Raw genomic sequence first — 21,512 nt, forward strand, 5'->3', positions numbered from 1 at the left:
TAACACAGGGTAACATATTTTTCTGCCGTGGCTCCTCTCGGGGTTCGGAGGTGTACCGAGACCAGGAGATCGTAGAGGAACACGTAACAGCATGGACCACGTGGCTACGGCCTACGGGTATAATCAGGTTCACTATGTTAACAAATATAATTTCGTTCAAAATATTGGGAGATTAGCAAACCTGTACATTTTTGGAATCATCAGAGCATGGAGAATCCGAAAATCAATGTTGGCATTTGCACAGACACCTGCATGGCCGCCATTTTGGATTTTCAAAATGGCCGCCATAAAATACATATTTTGCGCTATCTCGGCTTCTAGTCAACCTAGAAACTTAATTAAATATGCTAATCCTATGTTTTCTGGGTCAAGGAATCCAATAAAGGCCTCAAAATAGTGCCCAGGATTATAGAAAAGCAACAAACAAAGGTAATTGAAAACCATTGTCTTTATATTTGTGATATAACTAATACATAATACATGATATTGCAAGTCCTTTGAAGTTATAGGTATGGGTTTATAAAGCAGGAAAGCAGCCTTGTTAGTATCAGATTGAACTACAAGTCCTATACACAGGATCTACTAGGTCTATACCGTTCAGGAATATGCTTTTACAGATCTTCATCACTGTCCTGAGTGTCATCTGGAAAGTCCTAAAAGTGAAGCAAGTGTTAGGATTAGAAGTCTAATGATCCCACCAATGGTTTTCTTGACCCAGAAAATATAGGATTAGCATATTTAAATAAGATTCTAGGTTGACTAGAAGCCGAGATAGCACAAATTATGTATTTATGGTGGCCATTTTGAAAATCCAAAATGGCGGCCATGCAGGTGTCTAGGCAAATGCCAACATTAATTTTTGGATTCCTTATGCTCTGAATATTCCAAAAATGTATAGTTTTGCTAATCTCCAAAAATTTTGAACGAAAAAACAGTGAACCTGACTAGTAGCATCATTTCCCAGGGGCTCAGCTGTGCCACAGATGCAGTGCCCCCTGTAGGTTAGAGCAATAATTTGTAATTTGTTCAGGGTGCAGACGATAGCTTGCTGACTCCAATTAACGCCAACAGACGGGACACCCAGTTTAACGTCCATCCGAGTGACGACACACACATTGATGCCTGGCCCTGCGAGATATTAAAATACTAAAAACCAATCTGCAAAGCTTCTCCAAATATGGTAGCGCAATAACCCTTACACCATCCATGTACCTGCGACTGAACACCACTCGTTTCAGTACTTTCTCCTCCCAATGAAGGTTTGACTATTTTAGGGTTCAGAGAAAATATGTAAACGTGTGTGTGTGTGTGTGTGTGTGTGTGTGTGTGTGTGTGTGTGTGTGTGTGTGTGTGTGTGTGTGTGTGTGTGTGTGTGTGTGTGTGTGTTATGCACCAGTTGTGGAAGTACCAGTTGTGGTGCACGAGCTGGCATTGTCACAAAGTGGGCATGATCGAGGCACGGTTCTGGAAAATCAACACCAAAAACGGCGTCTTTGCACCAAACACAAATGGATATCTATCTATAATTCCAGTAATCTCTGTACGTTTGTACGTTTGTACGTCTGTACGTCTGTACGTCTGTTTGTCTGTGACCGCTGTTTCTCGACAACCACGGGTCCGATATACTTTTAACTTGCCAGGTATATTGCTGGGGACCCGAGGATGTGCCTTTTCAAGGTTTCATATTAATCGGACAATTACTTACCGAGCTATGTCCAAAAAACGATTCAACCAATCAGAGAGCAGCGAACTAGCGCGTGTGCCGAACGTGGCGGACACACTCTGCCTCGGATGGCACATTTGAGAGCGTATTCATTTATTTCACGTTTGCAAACTATGTTGGCGTTAAACTATGTTTTAAAACTAATAAAAACGAATTTGCGATTCATTCGCTTTCCTGCGCGTTTGTGCACGCGATGGCGATTTCTTTACCAAACTCCGGAAGCCGTTCGCTTTGGACCAAACCATTTCATGTAAATAGAGGGGGGGGGGGGGGTTGTCACCGTACTCGCAAGCCGTTCGCTTTGGACCAAACCATTTCATGTAAATAGAGGGGGGGGATATAATTTTAGATATAGATATAGTACGGGCAATGCCCTAGTAAACTGTAATTCCACATTTTTATTTGAAAATTCACCTCTTTCTTGGAAACCAAAAAAAAACGGATCAATAATAAACCAGTTATGGATGTTTCCTTAATGACATGTACCAATTCATTTTCTAATAAATAATTTCATATCACATGACCCATCTTTATCACTTAATTGGTCTAATCTATTTCTTACATCTATTCATAAAATCGATGCAATGCTATTCATCTATTTATTACATACGCAAATGCAGCAGAATATTCAACCCACCTACCCTGGGTTGAATGGGTGAGCCTGGTGTTGGGCCTGGTGTTGGCTTAGCGGTTAGGGTGCCGGCTTGGGATCCTGGGTTCGAATCCCGGTCGATTGCTGAATTAACGCCAGGGGGGTTGACTCAGCCTGTCATCCTTCCGAGGTCGGCAAATTGAGTACCAGCTTGCTGGGATGAATGATCACGGTGTGTACCCCGATTTAGAATAGGTACACCGTATCCCTGCGCATCCTAAGAGCGTGACCAAGGGTTGGCGTCAGGAAGGGCATCCGGCCATAAAAACATTGCCTCAAACAGGGAACCATGATTGTCATGGGGCCCACAAGGCTAACCCCTGCTCTAGCAGGGAAAATGGCCTTAAAACGATCATCCATTCATTCATTCTACCCCCAATGCTCATACATACCATTTTCCATTACCTCTGAACTAGTCTCCTTGAACCTTTCCATTCTCTCCCCCATTCCTGTTTTAAATTTATTATTTATTTATATCCACCCCAGATGAGTCTCAATGAAGATGCATTCGCATAAAGTGAATGAATAAATGGCCAGTGGGCGTAAAAAAAATAGATATAAAAATTTAAAAAAAGACAAAACTATTTTAAAAATTCGATTTTGAAAAGATAAAAACTCTATCGAAGCTGAGGATTGCCTGGAAGTGCAATATCAATATACTACCATGAGGTTCATTTATTTGTCCTTACAGGTAAGATACAAAACAGAGCAGTATGCGGACATTACTTGAGGTCAACAAAGCGAATGTCCATGACAAGGAGAAGCGACTGCGGAAGCGGACGTGGGGCAGGAGAGAGAACAGTCATAAGGCCTCTGTCTGAATCTACGGCCGTGACGACAACGAAACCAGCAACGTTCGCTTCGACTACGTTGTCCTGAGGTCCGTTGGCCATGCTCACGCTCAATACATGGTGCACCAGATCCCGCCCCGGCGTGATCGGAACCACTTTCAACTGGTTTTCTTCCTGAGACATCCCGAGAGGCAGGCACGACGCTGGTATCGCGGGCGCACCGATCTTGTAGATCTTAACATCGGTGAAACGAAGGTCGAAAGCATGGGGGAAAAAGGCGCCACGGAAGCCGTAAAAGTACTGCCGGATGGCGTCGTCTCGCGAGTCGCGACGGAACTCCTTGGAGCGTGCCGCGACGCCACCAGACTTCGGCAAGAGCACAATATTGACAAAGTGAGGGAGGTCCCGACGGAGTTCGGTGTACAGCCGCTCCTGGTCCAACACGATAATGACGTCGACCTCAAAGGCCGTGGCAGCATGAATTAGGGCGTGATAGCCGGCGCCCCGCACCCAGCCAGTGGTGTTGATGATGCACCCGGACACCGCCGCACGTCGGTTCAGCTCACAGCGGCGGTTGAAGACGTCCGCGAGCCGCGACACAACCTCAGGTGGGAGAAACGGCAGAAATGTGATGCAATTCCCATCGTCGATTAGAGCAAACATGCAAAATCTGCTAAGGGGGAACTGGCACACAATGACCTACTCTTTTCAAAACATACTGTGGGGGCATTCAGCACCCACATGCAAATCTTAGCAGACAGAGCAGCCTGACTGGAACTTGTATTCATATACAACAAACAAACAGCAAGACAACAGACATATTACATACCTATTGACGAGTCTCAATGACAGCGCAAAAATAAAGTAAAACACGTGAACAAAAAAAAGGAGCTTTCATTTTTAAAATAACAGGTTGTTGGTGTTCCTTTCATGTTGCTTCGAGAAATATCACTACTATTTATGATTTTGTGTGCTCCTTCCGTGTCCTTCTAAAGCTTTCCTGCTGTCGTAGAATAAATATTACTGTTGGAACCGCTGCATGAACTTCCCATTTTCGCGGCTTCTTCTTCAATTATGGAAAGAGGGCTTATAAAACAGGCACCTTTCAGATTAAATGGACAATAATTTTTGTTCCATGCAAATCGATTATATCGGCTTTACAACGCCACCATTTTTTTTTTTACTTTTCTACGACAGGAGGAACTGCAAAAGCTCGAGTCGTGATGCTTCTTCTTCACATGACATTGACACCAACACACATACCTTTTAATAATCGAAGAAATTGGGGTATTTTTTTTACAAGTTGTCCATAAATTCGTACACAATTTTTAGACCCAGAATCGATTATATCTTGTCATTTCTGACAACTTTTCAATATAGTAATACCGCGGCAAAAAACTATTAATGGAGAAAATACGAATAGAAATTACCTCTTTCCGATGAGAAAGAGCCAATCATGGAGCAGCGATACATCATGTGATTATATCGACGAATGAGCAGCCTTCCCGGTTAGCAGTTAGGGTTAGATTTAGGTTAGGGTTAGATTTAGGTTAGGGTTACATGAGATTCATTCAAATTTGTTATTTATTTCGGTCAAAATAATTCATTTTTGATGATTGGGATGGGGGTGGGGGGTACGATCTCAAAAATGAGTCATTTGCTGCTGAAATGAATATCAAATTCGAATGAATTTCATCAAAAAACAATGGAAAAACCAAGGTTTGATGTGAAAAACGATTATGGGCAATTTGTAAAAATTTACCGAAATTGGGAATCAGGTGTAGTATTGGTTGGTGTACATGATAGGGTTTTTTTTACATTTAAAAAGCAAAAATCGACCTGCAATGATTTCACGGAACAAAGCAAAGAAAGTAATAAAACTGAGAACAAAACTCCCAAACGAAAGCCTTCACTGCATTCAATGGGAAATAGATATTTGTGCTCCTTTTATGCAGCGCGGGTGTGTAGCATGTGTGTGTGTGGTGTGTAGCACATGTGTGGTGTGTAGTGCATGTGTGGGATGTGTAGCGCTTTTGCAGCGTGCGTATGCGGTGTGCAGCATGCAGTGCGCGTGTAGTGCGTGTGTGTGGCATGCATCGCACGTGTGGCGCGTGTGTGGCGCGTGTGTTGCGTGCAGCACACACATGTGGCGTGCAGCGTGCGTGTGTGGCATGCATCACGTGTGTGGTGTGCAGCGTGCGTGTGGCATGCAGCGTGCGTGTGGCATGCAACGCGCGTGGGACATGTAGCATGTGTGTGGCGTGCAGCACGTGTGTGCAGCATGCAGCGCGTGTGTGGCATGTAGCGCGCGCGTGTGTGTGTGTGTGTGTGTGTGTGTGTGTGTGTGTGTGTGTGTGTGTGTGTGTGTGTGTGTGTGTGTGTGTGTGGCGCGCGTGTGTGGCGTGTACCGCACATGTGTGGTGTGCAGCATGTGTGCAGCGTGCAGCGTGCGTGTGTGGCATGCAACGCGTGTGTGGCATGCAGCGCGTGTGTGGCATGCAGCTCGTGTGTGGCGTGTAGCGCGCATGTGGGGCGTGTAGTACGCGTGTGTGGCGTGTAGCGCGCGTGTGTGGCGTGTAGCGCGCGTGTGTGGCATGCAGCGCACGTGTGGCATGCAGCGTGCGTGTGTGATGTGCAGCGCGTGTGTGGCGTGCAGCGTGCGTGTGTGGAGTGTAGCGCGTGTGTGGCGTCTAGGGCGTGTAGCGCGTGTGTGGTGTGCAGCGCGTGTGTGGCGTGTGGTGTGCAGCACACACGTGTGGTGTGCAGCGTGTGTGTGTGGCGTGGAGTGCATGTGTGGCGTGCATCGCGTGTGGGGTGTGCAGCACGCGTGGGGCGTGTAGCGCGTGTGTGGCATGCAGCACGTGTGTGGCGTGCAGTGTGTAGCGTGTGTGTGTGGCCTGCAGCGCGTGTGTGGCGTGCAGCACATGTGTGGCGTGCAACACGTGTGGCATGCAGCGCGTGTGTGGCGTGCAGCGCGTGTGTGGCGTGCAGCGCGTGTGTGGCGTGCAACACGTGTGTGGCATGCAGCGCATGTGTGGTGTGCAGCGCGCGTGTGGCGTGCAGCGCACGTGTGTGACGTGCAGCGCGTGTGTGTGGCGTGCAGTGTGGTTGTGCAGCGCACATGTGTGGTTGTGTAGCGTGGGTGTGCAGCGCGCATGTGTGGTTGTGTAGCGTGGGTGTGCAGCGCGCGTGTGTGGCGTGCAGCGCGTGCGCGGTTGCGTAGCGTGGTTCTGCAGCGCACGTGTGTGATTGTGTAGCGTGGTTGTGCAGCGCACGTGTGTGGTTGTGTAGCGTGGGTGTGCTTTACTCGGTAACTCGCCAGATCAGTCATATTCGGCAAGATTCCGACACAACTTTTTCCACACCGAAGCAGCTCCTTGGGGATCCATTAATTAATGGAAGGCGACCGACCGTCGAGTCCCACGGCTGGTTCGAGACGGCAGATAGAACTTGGCTGCTTAGTGCTTGGGTACCAGTACCACTACCAGTATCAGTACCACTACCAGTACCACTACCAGTACTGACTAGCCTGCTCTGTGATATCCCGTACACGTTAGACGTGCCGTTAATGTCCTGGGAGTCTCTGGTAGAAGAGACGACTCCGGGTTAAAGGTTTAATCCAGTGCATGCTGTCACTACCTGCAAACGCCATACCTGCGACACAGCAAGGCAGTGTTTAGTCGGGTCGGGAAATTCACCTTGTTATACAGCTTTATGTTCGAGCCCGGGGTGGTGGATCCGAAGTGGTACACCAAAGGAGCCTGTAGGCTGAATCCTTCCTCCACGTCTGCGGGTCTCTCTACACTCAGCATCGCCAAGGTGCCCGGAGGACTGACCGCACCCTGACCGACGTCCATCTCCACCAAGGTAACCCTGCGCCCCAACCGAGCCGCGTACCCGCACAACAAGCGGACCAACGTGCTCTTCCCCACGTCGGTCGGTCCGACGACCATGGCCCTGGGACCGCGATCCTCGTCCCCGCGGTTCACGGTGCGGCGCATCTGCTCGAGGGCTGCGTGCACGTTCAGGTAAAACAACATGGGGGTCTCCCTCGCCGTGTACGAGACGTCCGCACGACCCGTCAGCTGCAGCTCGCACCCGTGCCACGTGAACACGGCCACCTTGGCTCCGGTGTCGAACCTGTAGCGCTTGTTCCGCGTGAGCTCCGTGCCGAACACCTCGGCGAAACCCGACAGCAGCTCCAGCCACAGGGGCTGACGCGGTTCCACCTCGAATCGCAACTCCATTTCCTTCTCCAGCCTGAATTTCTGCACCGCTTCGCTGGCCCGAGCCGCGTCTGACATCGCGTGCTTCGGCTGTTGCTCTGCTTTTCACACTTTAGTCCTTACTTAAGGACCTTCCCTCTCCATACGCGTTGCACTTCCGACACGGCCTGACTCTGCTAGACTTGTGGTCGCCGTCGCAAACGAAATTGTTTTGAAAAACAATTTTTTTTTCCCTTTCCTGTACATTTCTTTGCATTGACAAGTATAAGTAATTTACAAATATATTGATATCAAATGACGACATTGTAGACTATCAATCACTGAGTGACAAAATCGTTTAAGAATTTTTGTAACCCACATGCTAACGACACTCGCATGGCTATCATTCACAGCACAAAACGTAACTATATTAAAGCAAAAAGGCAAATACATTTAGAAAGACCAAAATACGACTTCAGCCATTTTGTACGCTTACCTCCGAATTCTGCAGGCCTATCTATTTATGACGTACTCACGTAATAAAAAAATGACCTATGGCTATGCAGACACGAAGTTAACTTTCGAACACGCTCTGCAGATTTGTCCGAAACAGATCGTGTTCTTTAACTTCCGGTCTGTATAGTGATAACATTTAACCACGAAAAAAAACTCCTTTTCTAATTTATATAATTAAGTTTGGCCCTTTTTTATATTTTGGCAACCCTGGGGTATCCCTGGGCGTGTCACATCGACTCCTCCCCTCGTTCCTCCAATGAGATTGCGTCGTTTTGACGGATATTTAAATTGATTGCGGGTGATGATGTGACGCAGGCACGATGGGCCGAATGACCTTCTCTTCCGGCGATGTCCCTTGTGTAACAAAACGAATTATCAGTCAACGTTAGGGACATCGAAAGTGTGTAAAATGTTTCCGGGTAAAACTCATTTGAATCTAACGAAACGATAAACAAAGAATCCAATTCCGATTGGATGACGAGGTTAGGTTTTCCCGGCATACATCGGGGTCGCTCTCGGGTTCATTTCCGGCGCTTCGTTGAAAAGATGGGTCGATCACGTAAGGTCCTCACATTCGAGGATAGAGTCAAGACCATTCACCTGTTCGACACGGGGAGGATGTCGCTCACAGCAATCGCGGAACAGATGACCATTACAAACGCTCAAGCCACGCTTATCATCAAGAAACGGAAGGAGATCTTGGCCAGCTGGGAGTCTGGAAGCGTTCGAGCGAGGCAGAAGTACCACATCAAGAGGAAAAACGTGAGACCCTGGAAGTTAGGCCTTTACGTTTGGCAGTGGTATCACGAAGCTCGGGCCAGAAACATTTGCGGTGAGTTTGATGGTCTTGTTTTGTACCTTGATCGGGCACACTGGTACTGGTACTGTTTCCATGGAAAGTGTGTGTGTGTGTGTGTGTGTGTGTGTGTGTGTGTGTGTGTGTGTGTGTGTGTGTGTGTGTGTGTGTGTGTGTGTGTGTGTGTGTGTGTGTGTGTGTGTGTGTGTGTGTGTGTGTGTGTGTGTGTGTGTGTGTGTGTTCGTTCCGTTAGCGAGCGGTTTCTCGATTCGAAGCGCTCGAGCACTCCAACGGAACGGAGCGCTCGGCACCGCTTAACGATATGACGGTTTCCATGGAAACCGGCGTCGTGGCGCTCGAGCACATGTTGTCCGGGGCCGTCGTTTTCCGTTTTATCCGATCCTCTGAGGAAACTAGTAACGGTTACAGAGGAAGAGCCAAAGAAATAAACATAGGGGTAACACACCTGGTAGAATAAACAGTATACTGCACCGACTAAGGGTATTTTAAACCAATTTCAATGGTTGCTAGAAGACAGGGCAGCATGTGGAAGACAGGGCATACGAGCATAATCATAAGACTTCAAACAAACAAAGAGAAAAATATCTATTTTGGGGGGGCCCCCAACCCCATATACCTCCTCAGACCCCAATTTTGCTAATGCCGTGAACATACTTTGGTACATCACGGGTGGTGAAGTTTCATCGAAATCATGTGTGTGGTTTCGGGTACGTGAATTATTTAATTTTTCAAGGGATTCTTCACCATTGAGTGATAGGTCTAAAACTGACATTATAGTAAGATATCTCAAAGTTATGGACGGATTTGGACCAAACTTGTTGGACAGGTTGGGTGTGTGACGAAGGATCGATTCAATTTTGGTGAATATCCGGATCCGGCTAGTAGAATTTTTTTTAAAGTGATTCTTCACCATTAAGAGATCGGGCCAAAACGATGCATAGCAGGATATCTCAAAAAGTTGTGAACGGATTTGGACGAAACTTTGTGATCCGGTTGGGTGTCCGATGAAGGACGATTCGATTCGATTTTGGTGAATATGTGAATATGGATTCCGATATGAGAATTATTTAATTTTTTAAGTGATTCTTCACCATTGGGAGATGGGGCCAAAACGATACATAGCAGGATATCTCAAAAAGTTATGGATGGATTTGGATGAAACTTGTTGGAGAGGTGTGTGTGTGACAAGGAAGAATCGATTCAATTTTGGTGAGTATTCAGATCCGGCTAGTAGAATTTTTAAAGTGATTCTTCACCATTGAGTGATATGGCCAACCAGGTGGAGGTTTTCTCTCTACTGAGTGCTGTTCTAGTTTTAATATTGTGCCGTACACTTTTTGGAAGTCTTCTCAATGTGTCCTGTTTGATGAATAGCTTTGTATTACAGACTTGGCATTTAATATGGAATATTTTTTTTATTCTGAACTCGGTATATCAATCTGGTGAGTTTCTTTTACGCTTCGGTGATTTCTTTGTCAAAAGAACCATGTCACTGTCTTTCGCAGCAAGAAGTCAATAACAGGATAATAATAATAATAATGATGATGCATTTATTTTATATAGCGCTTTTCAGGAAGCCCAAAGACGCTTTGACAGAGTGCAAAACATAATGCATAGCAAAACATAAAGACAATTGCAAAAAAAAGAAGAATCAATAGGGAAATATTCAAAGCACAAAGGAGGGAGAAGGAGAGGAGATAGTCAGGGGTTAGATGCTGTGGGTTAAATGTTGAATGCAGTGTTGAACAGGTGGGTCTTGAGTGATGTTTTGAATGTGGTGAGTGAGGAGGAGTCTCTGATGGTGTGAGGTAGTGAGTTCCAGAGGGTGGGAGCAGCGATGGAGAAGGCCCTGTCCCCCCAGGATCTAAATTTGGTTCGGATGGGGGGGGGTCAGGAGGTTGGTACCAGCAGAGCGGAGGTTGCGGGTGGGAGTGTGTCTGGAGAGGAGGTCAGCCAGGTAGGATGGGGCCAGGTTATGGAGGGCTTTGTAGGTCAAGAGGAGGATTTTGTACTGGATTCTCTGGGAGATGGGAAGCCAGTGAAGCTTGTAAAGGACGGGGGTGATGTGGTCACGGGTCCGGGAATGGGTGAGTAGACGGGCAGCGGAGTTCTGAATGTATTGGAGTTTATTGGTGATTGTTGAGGGTGAACCATAAAGGAGGCTATTGCAGTAGTCCAGACGGGAAGTGATGAAGGCGTGGATGAGGGTTTCTGCAGCCACGGAGGAGAGGGATGGACGGAGACGGGCGATGTTTTTCAGGTGAAAGAAGGCTGTCTTTGTGATCTGTTTAGTGTATTTGTCGAAGGAGAGGGTTTGGTCAAAGATGATGCCAAGATTCCGGATGTGAGGGGAGGTGGATACTGGGAAACCGTCGATGTTGAGGGCAAAGTTATGGGTGGACTTGGTGAGCGTTTTTGGGCCAATGATGATTATTTCAGATTTATCACAGTTAAGTTTGAGGAAGTTGATTTGAAGCCAGGATTTTATTTCAGTGATGCAGTTTGTCAGGATAGTGGGTGGCGGTGGAGATGGACTTGGTGGAGATGAAAAGCTGGATGTCATCGGCGAAGCAGTGGAATTGGAGACCATGACGGCGGATTAAGTGACCGAGGGGGGACAGGTAAAGGATGAAGAGGAGGGGGCCAAGAACTGAACCTTGGGGGACACCTTGGGGGGAGGGGAGCAGTGGGGGATTTGCAGTTATTGATGGAGATGAACTGACGTCTGTCAGAGAGGTATGATTTAATCCAAGAGAGGGCAGTGCCGGTAATGTTAAAGGTGGTTTCAAGTCGGGTGAGGAGGATGGTGTGATCGATGGTGTCAAAGGCGGCGCTGAGGTCGAGGAGGATGAGAATGTTGAGGTTGCCAGCGTCAGAGGAGAGGAGAAGGTCGTTGGTGATTTTGAGGAGAGCAGTTTCAGTACTGTGGTTGGAGCGGAATCCGGATTGGAATGTTTCATTCAGGTTATTGGCAGAGAGGTGATGTTTGAGTTGAGTGGCTACAGCGCGTTCCAAAACCTTTGACAGAAAGGGTAGGTTGGAGATGGGTCTGAAGTTATTTAGGGTGTCAGGGTTTAGTCCAGGTTTTTTCAGAATGGGGGTAACAGCAGCAATTTTGAGGGATGGTGGGACGATGCCTGTAGACAGGGAGGAGTTTATTGTTGCAATGATAAGTGGAGAGAGAGCAGGAAGGGAGGCCTTGACAAAGCTGGAGGGGATGGGGTCAAGAGTGCAGGTGGCAGTTTTCATTCCGATGAGTTCAGAGAGGTCAGTAGGGGAGACTGGGGAGAATTGAGACAGGGGATGGCAGGATAAGGGGGGGGCAGGTGGTTTGAGGGGGAGCGGGTGCAGCGGTGGTCAAGCTGTTGTAGATGTTTTCAATTTTGCGTTGGAAGAATGAAAGGAAGGAGATGCAGTTGTCTATTGTGAATGACTGGGTGGATAATATCTGGATAATATCACAGGTGGCGTGACAAAATGCAAGGACAGGTACATTTGACGATTGGCTTCACAATCGGGTATATAAGGGTTGTTGGTTCTGTATTAGTGGAAAAAAACTGCTGCACGTCTACAAAAGTTATTGCCGCTTCCTCTGGAGATGGTCCGTCAACTTTACCATGCTGTTTGTCATGGAGTGGTGGCTTTACGAAATTCCGGCATGAAACAGCATGCTATTGCTTGGCAGTATGGCATCACTCAATGTCAGCTGTCAAAGATCCTGAAACGAAATGCTCAGAGGGGTGTCCCTACTCAAATACCGAGGACAGGACGTCCCGGCAGAATCACAAGGAGAGATTATCGCCAGCTGCACCGGTTAGTCTGCAATGGCCGTACCAAGTCAGCTAATCGGCTTAGGGCTGAGTGGCAGCAACTGACAAATGTGCCTGTATCCAGAAGGCGAGTCAACCAACGACTGATTGATTCAAGCAGGCTATCGTGCCAGGCATCCCCTGAGAAAGCCACACCTGACCAGACAACACAGCCAGCGCCGATTGCAATGGGCCAGAGAGCACCGTCAATGGCATCCAGGGCACTGGAATCACGTGACCTTCAGTGACGAGTCTAGATTTCTGGTCTATCGTCAAGATGGCCGCAACCGAGTATGCAGACAAGTGCATGAAGCCTACAACGAAGATTGTATAGTGCCAAGAGTCCAAGCTGGAGGTGGTGGGGTGACCGTTTGGGCTGCTTTTCATGCAGGGGGCAAAACTGACCTGGTTGTTCTGAATGGAAACCTGAACCAGTTCAAGTACAGGGCCATTCTGGAAGAAACATTGCTTCCATTTGCTCGTGCAGCCTTTCGAGGAAACTTTGTCTTCCAAGATGACAATGCATGGCCTCATCGTGCTCGCATGATCCAACACTTTCTTGTTGACCGTGGTGTCGAGCATATGGAGTGGCCTGCCATGTCCTCGGATATGAATCCGATAGAGAACTTGTGGGCAGAATTAACGCGTCAAATCGACAACTTGGTCCAGCAGCCCACCACTGTGCGTGAATTGCAGCAGGCTATTGTCACTGCATGGCAAGCGATTCCTGTCCAAACCTTGGCAAATCTCATGAACAGCATGCCTCGACGTGTACGTGCTCTCCTGAATGCTTGTGGGGGTTACACGAAGTACTGAACTGTAATTTTACTGTCCGTAATCCCAGTCATAATTTAGCTTTTGTTTTTGTTGAATTTTTTTTGGCTAATGTGCAAAATAAAGAGATACTTCTGGAAAACGTACAGAAGTTTAACACAGTACTGTCCGTGAATTGAGTTCGATATCAGTTGACATCACTTTCAAGGATCAATTTATTTGCTATGAAATGTCAAATGTGGTTTTTGTTTCTTTTAAAGGTCACATTAACAAAATCTAGAATAATTTCAACATAATTCCAATGAACTTTTGGTTCTAAGTCATCTTGAAAAGTAAGTTCACCCCCACAAAAAAAATATTCCATATTAAATGCCAAGTCTGTATATTTGTCTGTTCTCTCACTTTATTTTATTACCCTCGCCAGAGGAGAGGGTATTGCATTTGAGTCTGTTTTTCTGTTGAGCCTGTGATTGATGCTGTGAAGAGGAACAGGTTGAGATGGTTTGGTCATGTGTTGAGGAAGGATGAAAGTGACTGGTTGAGAAGAGTGATGGAAATGAATGTAGAAGGAAGTAGAAGACGGGGAAAACAGAGAAAGACTTGGCTAAAGATGGTGGAAGAAGAAATGCGGGCAAGGGGGTTAACAAGGAGAGATGCAGAAAATAGGGCAAGATGGAGAAGATTGTCATGGGGACCGCAAGGATAACCCCCGCTCTAGCAGGGAAAATGGCCTTTTAAAATGCATGTTGTTGTTGTTGTTGTTGTTGTTGTTGTTGTTGTTGTTGTTTTCTGTCTGTTTTTCTGTTTGTTTATTTGTCCGCACAAAATAAATGGATTTTCTCTGCAACCGTTGGTCCGATTGACAGGAAATTTTCACCATAGGTGCAACTGCACCTGTATAATTTTTTTAATGCTAATTATGGCGTCGTAGATCACGTGGTTCGGTCGCCATCTTGGAAAGACCAAAAAAACTTTGCACCTCTATCTCGGAAAGCGCTGAATAGAAAAAATTGAGATGGCTAATTGTAAAGAACTCTCCATGGGGAATAAAATATGTTAATGATGTCATAGGTGCCTCCATTATGACGTCATAATTCGACAAGTACAAAACTTCATCCGATCAAGATTAAATTTTTTGAGCATAATCTCGGAATAAATTAGTTTAGAAAAAAAAATGATGTCATCGGTCACGTGGTTCGGCCGCCATATTTGTTTTAGCACAAAAGCCTTAACCACTTAAAATACATCCAGGCGAGGGTTTGCAATCTGATTTCTCTTTCTTGTTATTACTTGCAAAATTGAAGATTTCTCAAGTATATTGGTTGGTCTTGTGCGTCATTCTATCTGTTTGTGTCTGTCAATTGCCTACAGATCACAATTTTACACTGACCTTCACAAAGCTTCACCAGATGGTAGAGTTTGTCCTTTGGAAGAAGTGTATTGATTTTGAGTTCAAAGGTCATCTTGAGGTGAAATTTCTAAAATTACCATTTTTCATCCGATTGACTTGAAAATTGATAATATGCATTTGCATAGTGAGTCACTAAATAGGGAAACCAACTATTTTTGAGGTCAAAGGTTAACTCAAGGTCAGACTTTTAAAATCATCCATTTTCATCTGAAAAATGTTTTTGTTTTTTCATCCGATTGAGTTGAAAATTAAATAGCAATTGCGCAATGCCTCACTGAATTTGGAAACTATTTTTGTGGTCAAAAGGTCAAAGGTCAAACTTATAAAATCATCAATTTTCATCAGAAAAAAAAACCTTAATTTTAATCCGATTGACCTGAGTTTTGAATAAGATCGTCAATTTTTATCTTTATGAAAAGGACAATTTGATCTATCCATGGCAACTTTTTATTTTGGGGAGGGGTGGATTTTGCAACTATCGTTCTCTGCATGACGTTTCTTGTATTTTATTTTGTCCTTTGCAGTGGATCGAAACATGATCCGGAGCGTAGCAAAAAGGTTTGGCCGAGAAATGAACATCGAAAATGCTGCTAAAACAGCAAGCTGGTTCGCAGGTTGGAAACATCGTTTTCATGTTCAGCTTGCAAAAGAAGCTGGAAAGGTTGGGTTCGCTGAAAAGCACCAAGACAAGGACTTGATGAAGTGCCTGAAAAATTTATACACAGACTATGAAAAGGAAAACATATTTGCCGTTCATGAAATGGGCCTGTTGTACAGAAAGCTGCCCGGTGAATCGTTTGTAATAAACATCAAGGATTGCAAGAAAGGGAAGTATTTGAAGGAACAGATCACTGTACTGCTGTGCTGTTCGGCCTCGGGAGAAAAGTTAACGCCCCTCATCGTTGGCACCGATCCAAAACCAGAGTGTTTTGGAGGGCATGCCACAAGTCTTCCGATCACCTACAGATTGAGCAAGAAAGGGTGGATGACGCTGAAGAATTTTGACCTGTGGCTGGAAAAAGTTAATAGCACAATGATGGCGCAGTCACGTGAAATCCTGCTGCTCCTCGACGACTCTCTGGTGCACCCGGAAGTGTATATGTCGCACGTCAAGCTATTGTTTATTCGATCGAACATGATGAGTAAACTTCACCCGTGCGCGGCAGGAATCGTTCGAGCTGTGAAGAGCAACTATCGCAAACGATTCCTCCGTCACGTGATGCTCAGTATTGATGAGGGCGGCACTCCCTGCGAGATAGCAAAAAGTGTGACTCTTCTCGACGTCACAAAATGGATTAAAGGTGCGTGGGATGACATTCAGGTTGAAACGATCGTGAAAGTCTTTAACAATTGCAGGTTTGGGGAGCAACAGCCATTTGTTCCCGAAATTGTATCCATGGATGCTGTGTTCCTGCAGTTGATGAACGGAGTTACGTGGGATGAATACCTAAACTGCGATGCGCAATTGATTATATCGAAACCGCTGTCAGACGATTGGGAGGAGCAGCTCTTCAAGAAAGCGGGAAGCAACTCTCTGAAGAAGACCAACGAAGACTCGGATAAGAAAACGTCAGGTTGTGACGTTGGAGCAACTGCTATCAAGGAGGAACCGGGCACTTGCGATAACAAAGAACCATGCAGTCGAGGTGAGGAAGAGGTTGACAGGCACGTTAATGTGCGGGTGAAGGTGAAGATCGAAGAGGACGAGGTGGTGATAAATTCCATTGACAACTCTTTAATGTCCTCAAAAAAGTGCATGGCCTACCTGAATGCCATTTTGAATGCCGCTATCTATTTGGGATCTGAAGACATTGCTAAGAAGGTGAACGAATGCCAGAGTGTGTTGAAGATTTCGATGTTGGCCGATTCTCACAAACTAAAGTGATAATAGGTGACGTTCTTTGATCTTCTTTTCATTTTCCCATTTGGGTTGTTGTACGATTATTTTATTTTGAGTGTGGAAACTACTCCCCCATCACCCCACTCTGCCCAACTCCTCCACACTACAGATCCTTAGAAATGGTGTCTCACTCTTAGATCATCATTTATTTGTTGAATGTATTGTTGGACTTGAACTACACTTGCAGCCAAACTTGATCTTTCGCTCTTTTTATTTTATTTTATATTTTTTTGGGTTGAATCTCCCAGTGTTCATAGCAATGCATTTTGATGTAATAAATTGCTAAAAATTAGTCGACAAACAATGAAGACCCCTCCCAATGTCAGTGCGTGGTTTACGATGAATTAATTTGGACATTTTATTTCTCCCTTTTAATGTTTACCTTATATGGCAATGTTACTCGGTCAGCAATGAGAATGTTTGTGCTTTCACATATAGTGAAGTACCCTCTCATTCCCCCTCTTGCTTTCCTCAATTTACCTTTTGTATAGCCCTCACCTCCTTCCCTATATAACCTGCAATATGATTAATGAAATATTCCGATGATTTGTGTTGAACAAAGTTTGCCCATTCAATGAAGATGTGCTCTCGTGAATAAATGATTTCTAGGTGGTTATCGAGTCTGAGAGGAGGGTGCAGATGTAGTGTACTTCCCAATGTGCTTTCTCGTCTGGGATAGATTCCTAACGCTACTATAAACTGTTAATTGGTGATAGCCGTTGTGCCATGTATCTTATCTGCTGCAATAAAATGGTGGCCATTAAATATCACACTGTCTTTCATGAAGAGTGGGTGACTTATCTCAGGCACCCTGAACGAATAAATTATTTCCTAAATTGGCTCCATTCAAACACCGGTCGGGACCATTCGATTCCTGAAAGAGTTTGGTCAAGAACTTTCCTGACCCGATCCCATATGAAGGTGGGAATAATTGGGGCCATTAAAATAGTTTGTAGTAGTGGAAAGAGAGAGCATGGGTAGTGAAAGCACCTGTCTCACTAAGGGTAGCTTTTGAATTCCATCTTACATTGACCACAAGCAGCAAATTAACAGGTGGACCTTCACAAATTTTACACAATCCCAGCTCTCTTCCATTTCTCCACTTTGAGTTCATTTTTTGGCACTTCATGTGATTGCATTTCCTGTGTAAGAAGGGGATTGAAAATTTTTATATTTGCGTACGTAATAAATGTGTGGCTGCAAGTTTAGGTTACTTCCGGCTTGTGACGGCTGTTGCCATTTTATCACGGTGAAAACAATACCTTCGCAACAATTTGAAGGCCATTGCTTTGTGTGATAGTTAGTAATTTTTGTTGCGTAGTCCACCTAAATATCATTCAATTATATCTGAAAAATCTTAGTAATAATGCTAACCATTTGTTTATCATCATCGTACTAAAATACGCCATTTGGCGTCTGATTTTTTGACCCCAATACATTCTGTCGTTACTTATCCAATCTCAACCAAACTTGACAGGATGATGAAGGGATACACAATAAAGGTTGTAGTGCATTCATTCCCCCCCCCCCCCCTCCCTAAGGGTTTTTTTGCCGTCAATGGGGTTGCATGTTGAGGTGTATATCAGTGTTAAATTAGCTTTATCGTGGCGTTTTTCCAAGGCCGCTTCAAATAACAAAACTAACGATAATAGCATAATATTAATGTGATTTGTTACGTGCTCCTCTCCAAACCCCGGTCACGGTGTACCTCCGAGCCCCGAGAGGAGTCACCGCAAAAATATGTGTTATTCTGTATGTCAAAGATCAATGGTGAAACCACACCAATTGTTACCAACAAACAAGTATTGTATTAAGATCACACAAGAATAACAGTACAACAACAATAGTAATCAATTGTACAACCAATATATATTTCCTATGATGGTACCATCAGGTTCGTACAATATAACTCTCTGTGCTCCAAGTGAGCGAAACGAAGAACATTCCCAATGTCTCTATTTCCGGCTTCAAGCCAAAGTTGATTCCGGCTTCAAGCCAAAGTCGATCCACTCCAGTGATCGTCCGTACGATGTCGTATCGGGACCAGAATCCCATTGGGTGGACAGTTACACTGCCAAAGATGAGCGAAGGTGTCCTCGAGAAGCGACGGGGAAATCGCACCTTCAGGTATGGGCGTTTGACGGCTCTCAATTGGCGAACCGCAGATTCCCCACTCAAAAGCCACTTTACACACACACACACCAAATTAACGTCTGGATGCGGTAAGAATGGTAGAAGCGAAGTGAAAAACCTTGAGCGATGCACAAAGCGCGTGAGTCAAAATAGCCGACGGCCCGTTCTCGTGGCGTAACGGCACTCCAACGATTCTCTTCGGAATCGACCGCAAAACCTGTCACGCAGGTTTATATGTCACAGCGATGACAACTCTGTCGCAGGAATCCCTTTCCCGGGAAACCCAAAGTTCACTCGTGACCCTCATTTGCCAATCGTTCGCTCCAGACCTCGAAGCAGCTCGGTTTCTTGTCTGACTCACTCGCTCCGCCTTCTCTTCCTCCTCTTCCTCTTCGTCGTCGCCCTCGTCGTCATCCGGTTCCGGTTTCATTTAAAACATTAACTTTTTTACCTTTTGAAAATAGTAATTACTATTTCCCTCAAACGACAACAATAATAGTACATGGAACCAAAAATGTTCAAAGTGGATGAAAACCACAACAACGGAAGTGACGAATCCGTAACATATTACAAAACAATATTGATACCAATAATATCCCAACCTCCGCAAGGGGTTTTCCTCATTGAACAAACATCGAGTCAACATTTATAAATGGCTTATCATGGCGTTTTTGTGGCACCAACAGCCCAACAGCCTCTACCAGAAGTAAAAATATTATAAAACACAAACACGTATGATTAACTTTTTAAACAGTCACTAATGCTGTTTATAACACTAAATAAATAATTTTGGAGAAATTCCGACATCAGCGAGTTAATTTTTTACTTGCAGAACTGAGCGAAGAGCTACTGTACTCTATCTATATACCCCACAAATGTTGGGTTAATAACATGATCATTCCTGCCGCTAACGTGGCGTTTTTCGTAGCGAACTTTTGAAACTCACTCCTGCTGTTTAACATGAAACAAAGGGAGGAAGCCCAGGGTGTGCCCATTTTCCAAGCAGCTAGCTAGCGCTTGCCAAGCCAGCCGTTCCTTAATGGTTTTGAATGGAGTGCTTGCTCGAATGCTTAAACCACTTGGCGATCTCTCCACAAGAAACTTGCTAAATGAACAACACACACCCAATGTTCTTGAGACCCGACCATAGATCGACTGTAATCTATATACCCACAAAGAGGAATGACCCTTCCTGCTGCTCCCGTAGTGAGCAGGTGTACTAGTGAGGTAAAATTTGCAGTTGGGCTCGAAATGTCCTTGTGGGCATCCAGCAGATATTTGGATTGATGCTTGACGGGTCCCTCAGTGGAGTTATTTAGTAATATAAGACCAGACGGTGTGGTGGGTTTGAATGTGATACAATGCGTTGGTGTTAGGTTTGAGAGGTTTTCCCCTTTTCTCCCCAATTCCTATTGTACCCAATTCCAATTCCTATTGTGCAATTTCCCGGTGTGTACCCTGGTTTAGAATAGGTACACCGTATCCCTGCGCATCGTAAGAGGCGACCAAGGGTTGGCGTCAGGAAGGGCATCCGGCCATAAAAACATTGCCTCAAACAGGGAACCATGATCGTCATGGGGCCCGCAAGGCTAACCCCCGCTCTAGCGGGGAAAATGGCCTTAAAACGATCATTCAATTCATTCATTCATTCCTAGGGGGTAATTTATTTACAAGCTTCGTGGGCTCACTGTGTGATACGGGTGCGAGCTCATTGGAATATCGTGCCTAAAGCACGTTTGAATTGTGTGCCAAAATCCAACCACCACATTGCTTTATTCTCCCCTTAATCTTCCTTTGCACAACACAATAGATGCACAAACTTTACCAATAATTAGTGCACATTTTTATTTTCATAATAGTTGCATGACGTTAAAATGAACTGACTGTTGATTATACACACTGTTCATCACCCCAAGACCCGAAAACATCTCGACCATACTTCATCTCGACCCACTCACCACAACCTCACCTCAACCACACACCACCTATCCACCTAACTACAGCAAGCACCTCTCTTCTCCAGAGGACATCATACAACTCCAGAACAAACAGATGCTAATTGGCTATTAGCATCTTGTTGAGACCTAACTGTTGTGTCCGCTCCTAAAAGTAAATAAGTGCTCCCAGCATTCCCCCACCCCCATGCCAGTGAGCGACACGAGACCCATGTTAATCGCAGGAGCTCCTTCGCTCCGTGGGTTTGGTGACCGACTGGGCAGGAATCATTGCAGAGGCCTGGCATGGGCAGGGCTAAAGCAGTAATACACCAATCGGTAGCTGTATTTACACCAAGAGGCTGTTTTGATCCACCTTTAAGTCCCGCCCTCGCTAAGCGATTATATAAAAGTACCACCGGCAAAGACTTGGTGTGTTGGTTCTTTGCTTTGGCCCTGTGCTTGCTTCATGGGGCTTCGTGGTATCTCAATGGAGTGGACGATCGGGCGCGAGTGGTGGCGTTGATGTTGCCGGGTCGAGCTGGGAGCCGAAACTTGGGGCGGACGGAGCAAGCCCAGTGATTTGGGTCAAAGCCAACCCATGATACTCACTCAGTATGCTATTTCTCTCACGCATTCTTTTCTTGGCATTATTATTATCATTCTTCTGAACGCAAGTGTCAAGACCTCTACTGATCTGATCAACAATTAGTGGCTTTGCCATGGCCATGCTCCTCCGGAGTGCCAACCACTAATAACGCACGTTAGCAGTTTCTCTTGCACCACACCACATGCACCACATGCATGACACCACATGCACCACATGCATGGTACCTTGCACCACATG

General features: G+C 45.5%; 2 protein-coding genes across 3 annotated transcripts; one reads left to right on the forward strand and one right to left on the reverse strand.

The window, feature by feature from the left end:
- Positions 1-2,101: 2,101 nt before the first annotated feature.
- CLP1 (cleavage factor polyribonucleotide kinase subunit 1) lies at positions 2,102-7,612 on the reverse strand. The gene is made up of 2 exons (XM_068135662.2): positions 6,865-7,612; positions 2,102-3,769 (listed from the first exon to the last, which is right to left on the reverse strand). The coding sequence occupies exons 1-2, from the start codon at positions 7,468-7,470 to the stop codon at positions 3,098-3,100; spliced, it is 1,278 nt and encodes a 425-aa protein (XP_067991763.1). The 5' UTR covers positions 7,471-7,612; the 3' UTR covers positions 2,102-3,097.
- A 565-nt stretch (positions 7,613-8,177) lies between these two features.
- Positions 8,178-17,363, forward strand: LOC137439675 (tigger transposable element-derived protein 4). 2 transcript variants are annotated; one of them, XM_068135661.2, is made up of 3 exons: positions 8,246-8,719; positions 15,223-15,999; positions 16,116-17,363. In XM_068135661.2, exons 1-3 carry the CDS (start codon positions 8,362-8,364, stop codon positions 16,139-16,141), a joined length of 1,161 nt encoding a protein of 386 aa, XP_067991762.1. In that variant the 5' UTR covers positions 8,246-8,361; the 3' UTR covers positions 16,142-17,363. The 2 variants fall into 2 exon arrangements, with proteins under 2 accessions (XP_067991761.1, XP_067991762.1); XM_068135660.2 differs by having other exon boundaries at positions 8,178-8,719; positions 15,223-17,363.
- Positions 17,364-21,512: the final 4,149 nt, after the last annotated feature.

The sequence above is a fragment of the Myxine glutinosa genome, chromosome 5, assembly GCF_964187855.1.
Source record: "Myxine glutinosa chromosome 5, kmMyxGlut1.1, whole genome shotgun sequence".
In the NCBI taxonomy this organism is placed as follows: domain Eukaryota; kingdom Metazoa; phylum Chordata; class Myxini; order Myxiniformes; family Myxinidae; genus Myxine; species Myxine glutinosa.

Coding starts and splice junctions, on each gene's coding strand:
- CLP1 (XM_068135662.2), bottom strand. CDS start 7,470: ATGTCAGACGCGGCTCGGGCCAGCGAAGCGGTGCAGAAATTCAGGCTG. Junction 3,770..6,864: donor ACATAAAGCTGTATAACAAG/GTGAATTTCCCG, acceptor CTCCCACCTGAG/GTTGTGTCGCGGCTCGCGGA.
- LOC137439675 (XM_068135660.2), top strand. CDS start 8,362: ATGACGAGGTTAGGTTTTCCCGGCATACATCGGGGTCGCTCTCGGGTT. Junction 8,720..15,222: donor TCGGGCCAGAAACATTTGCG/GTGAGTTTGATG, acceptor TGTCCTTTGCAG/TGGATCGAAACATGATCCGG.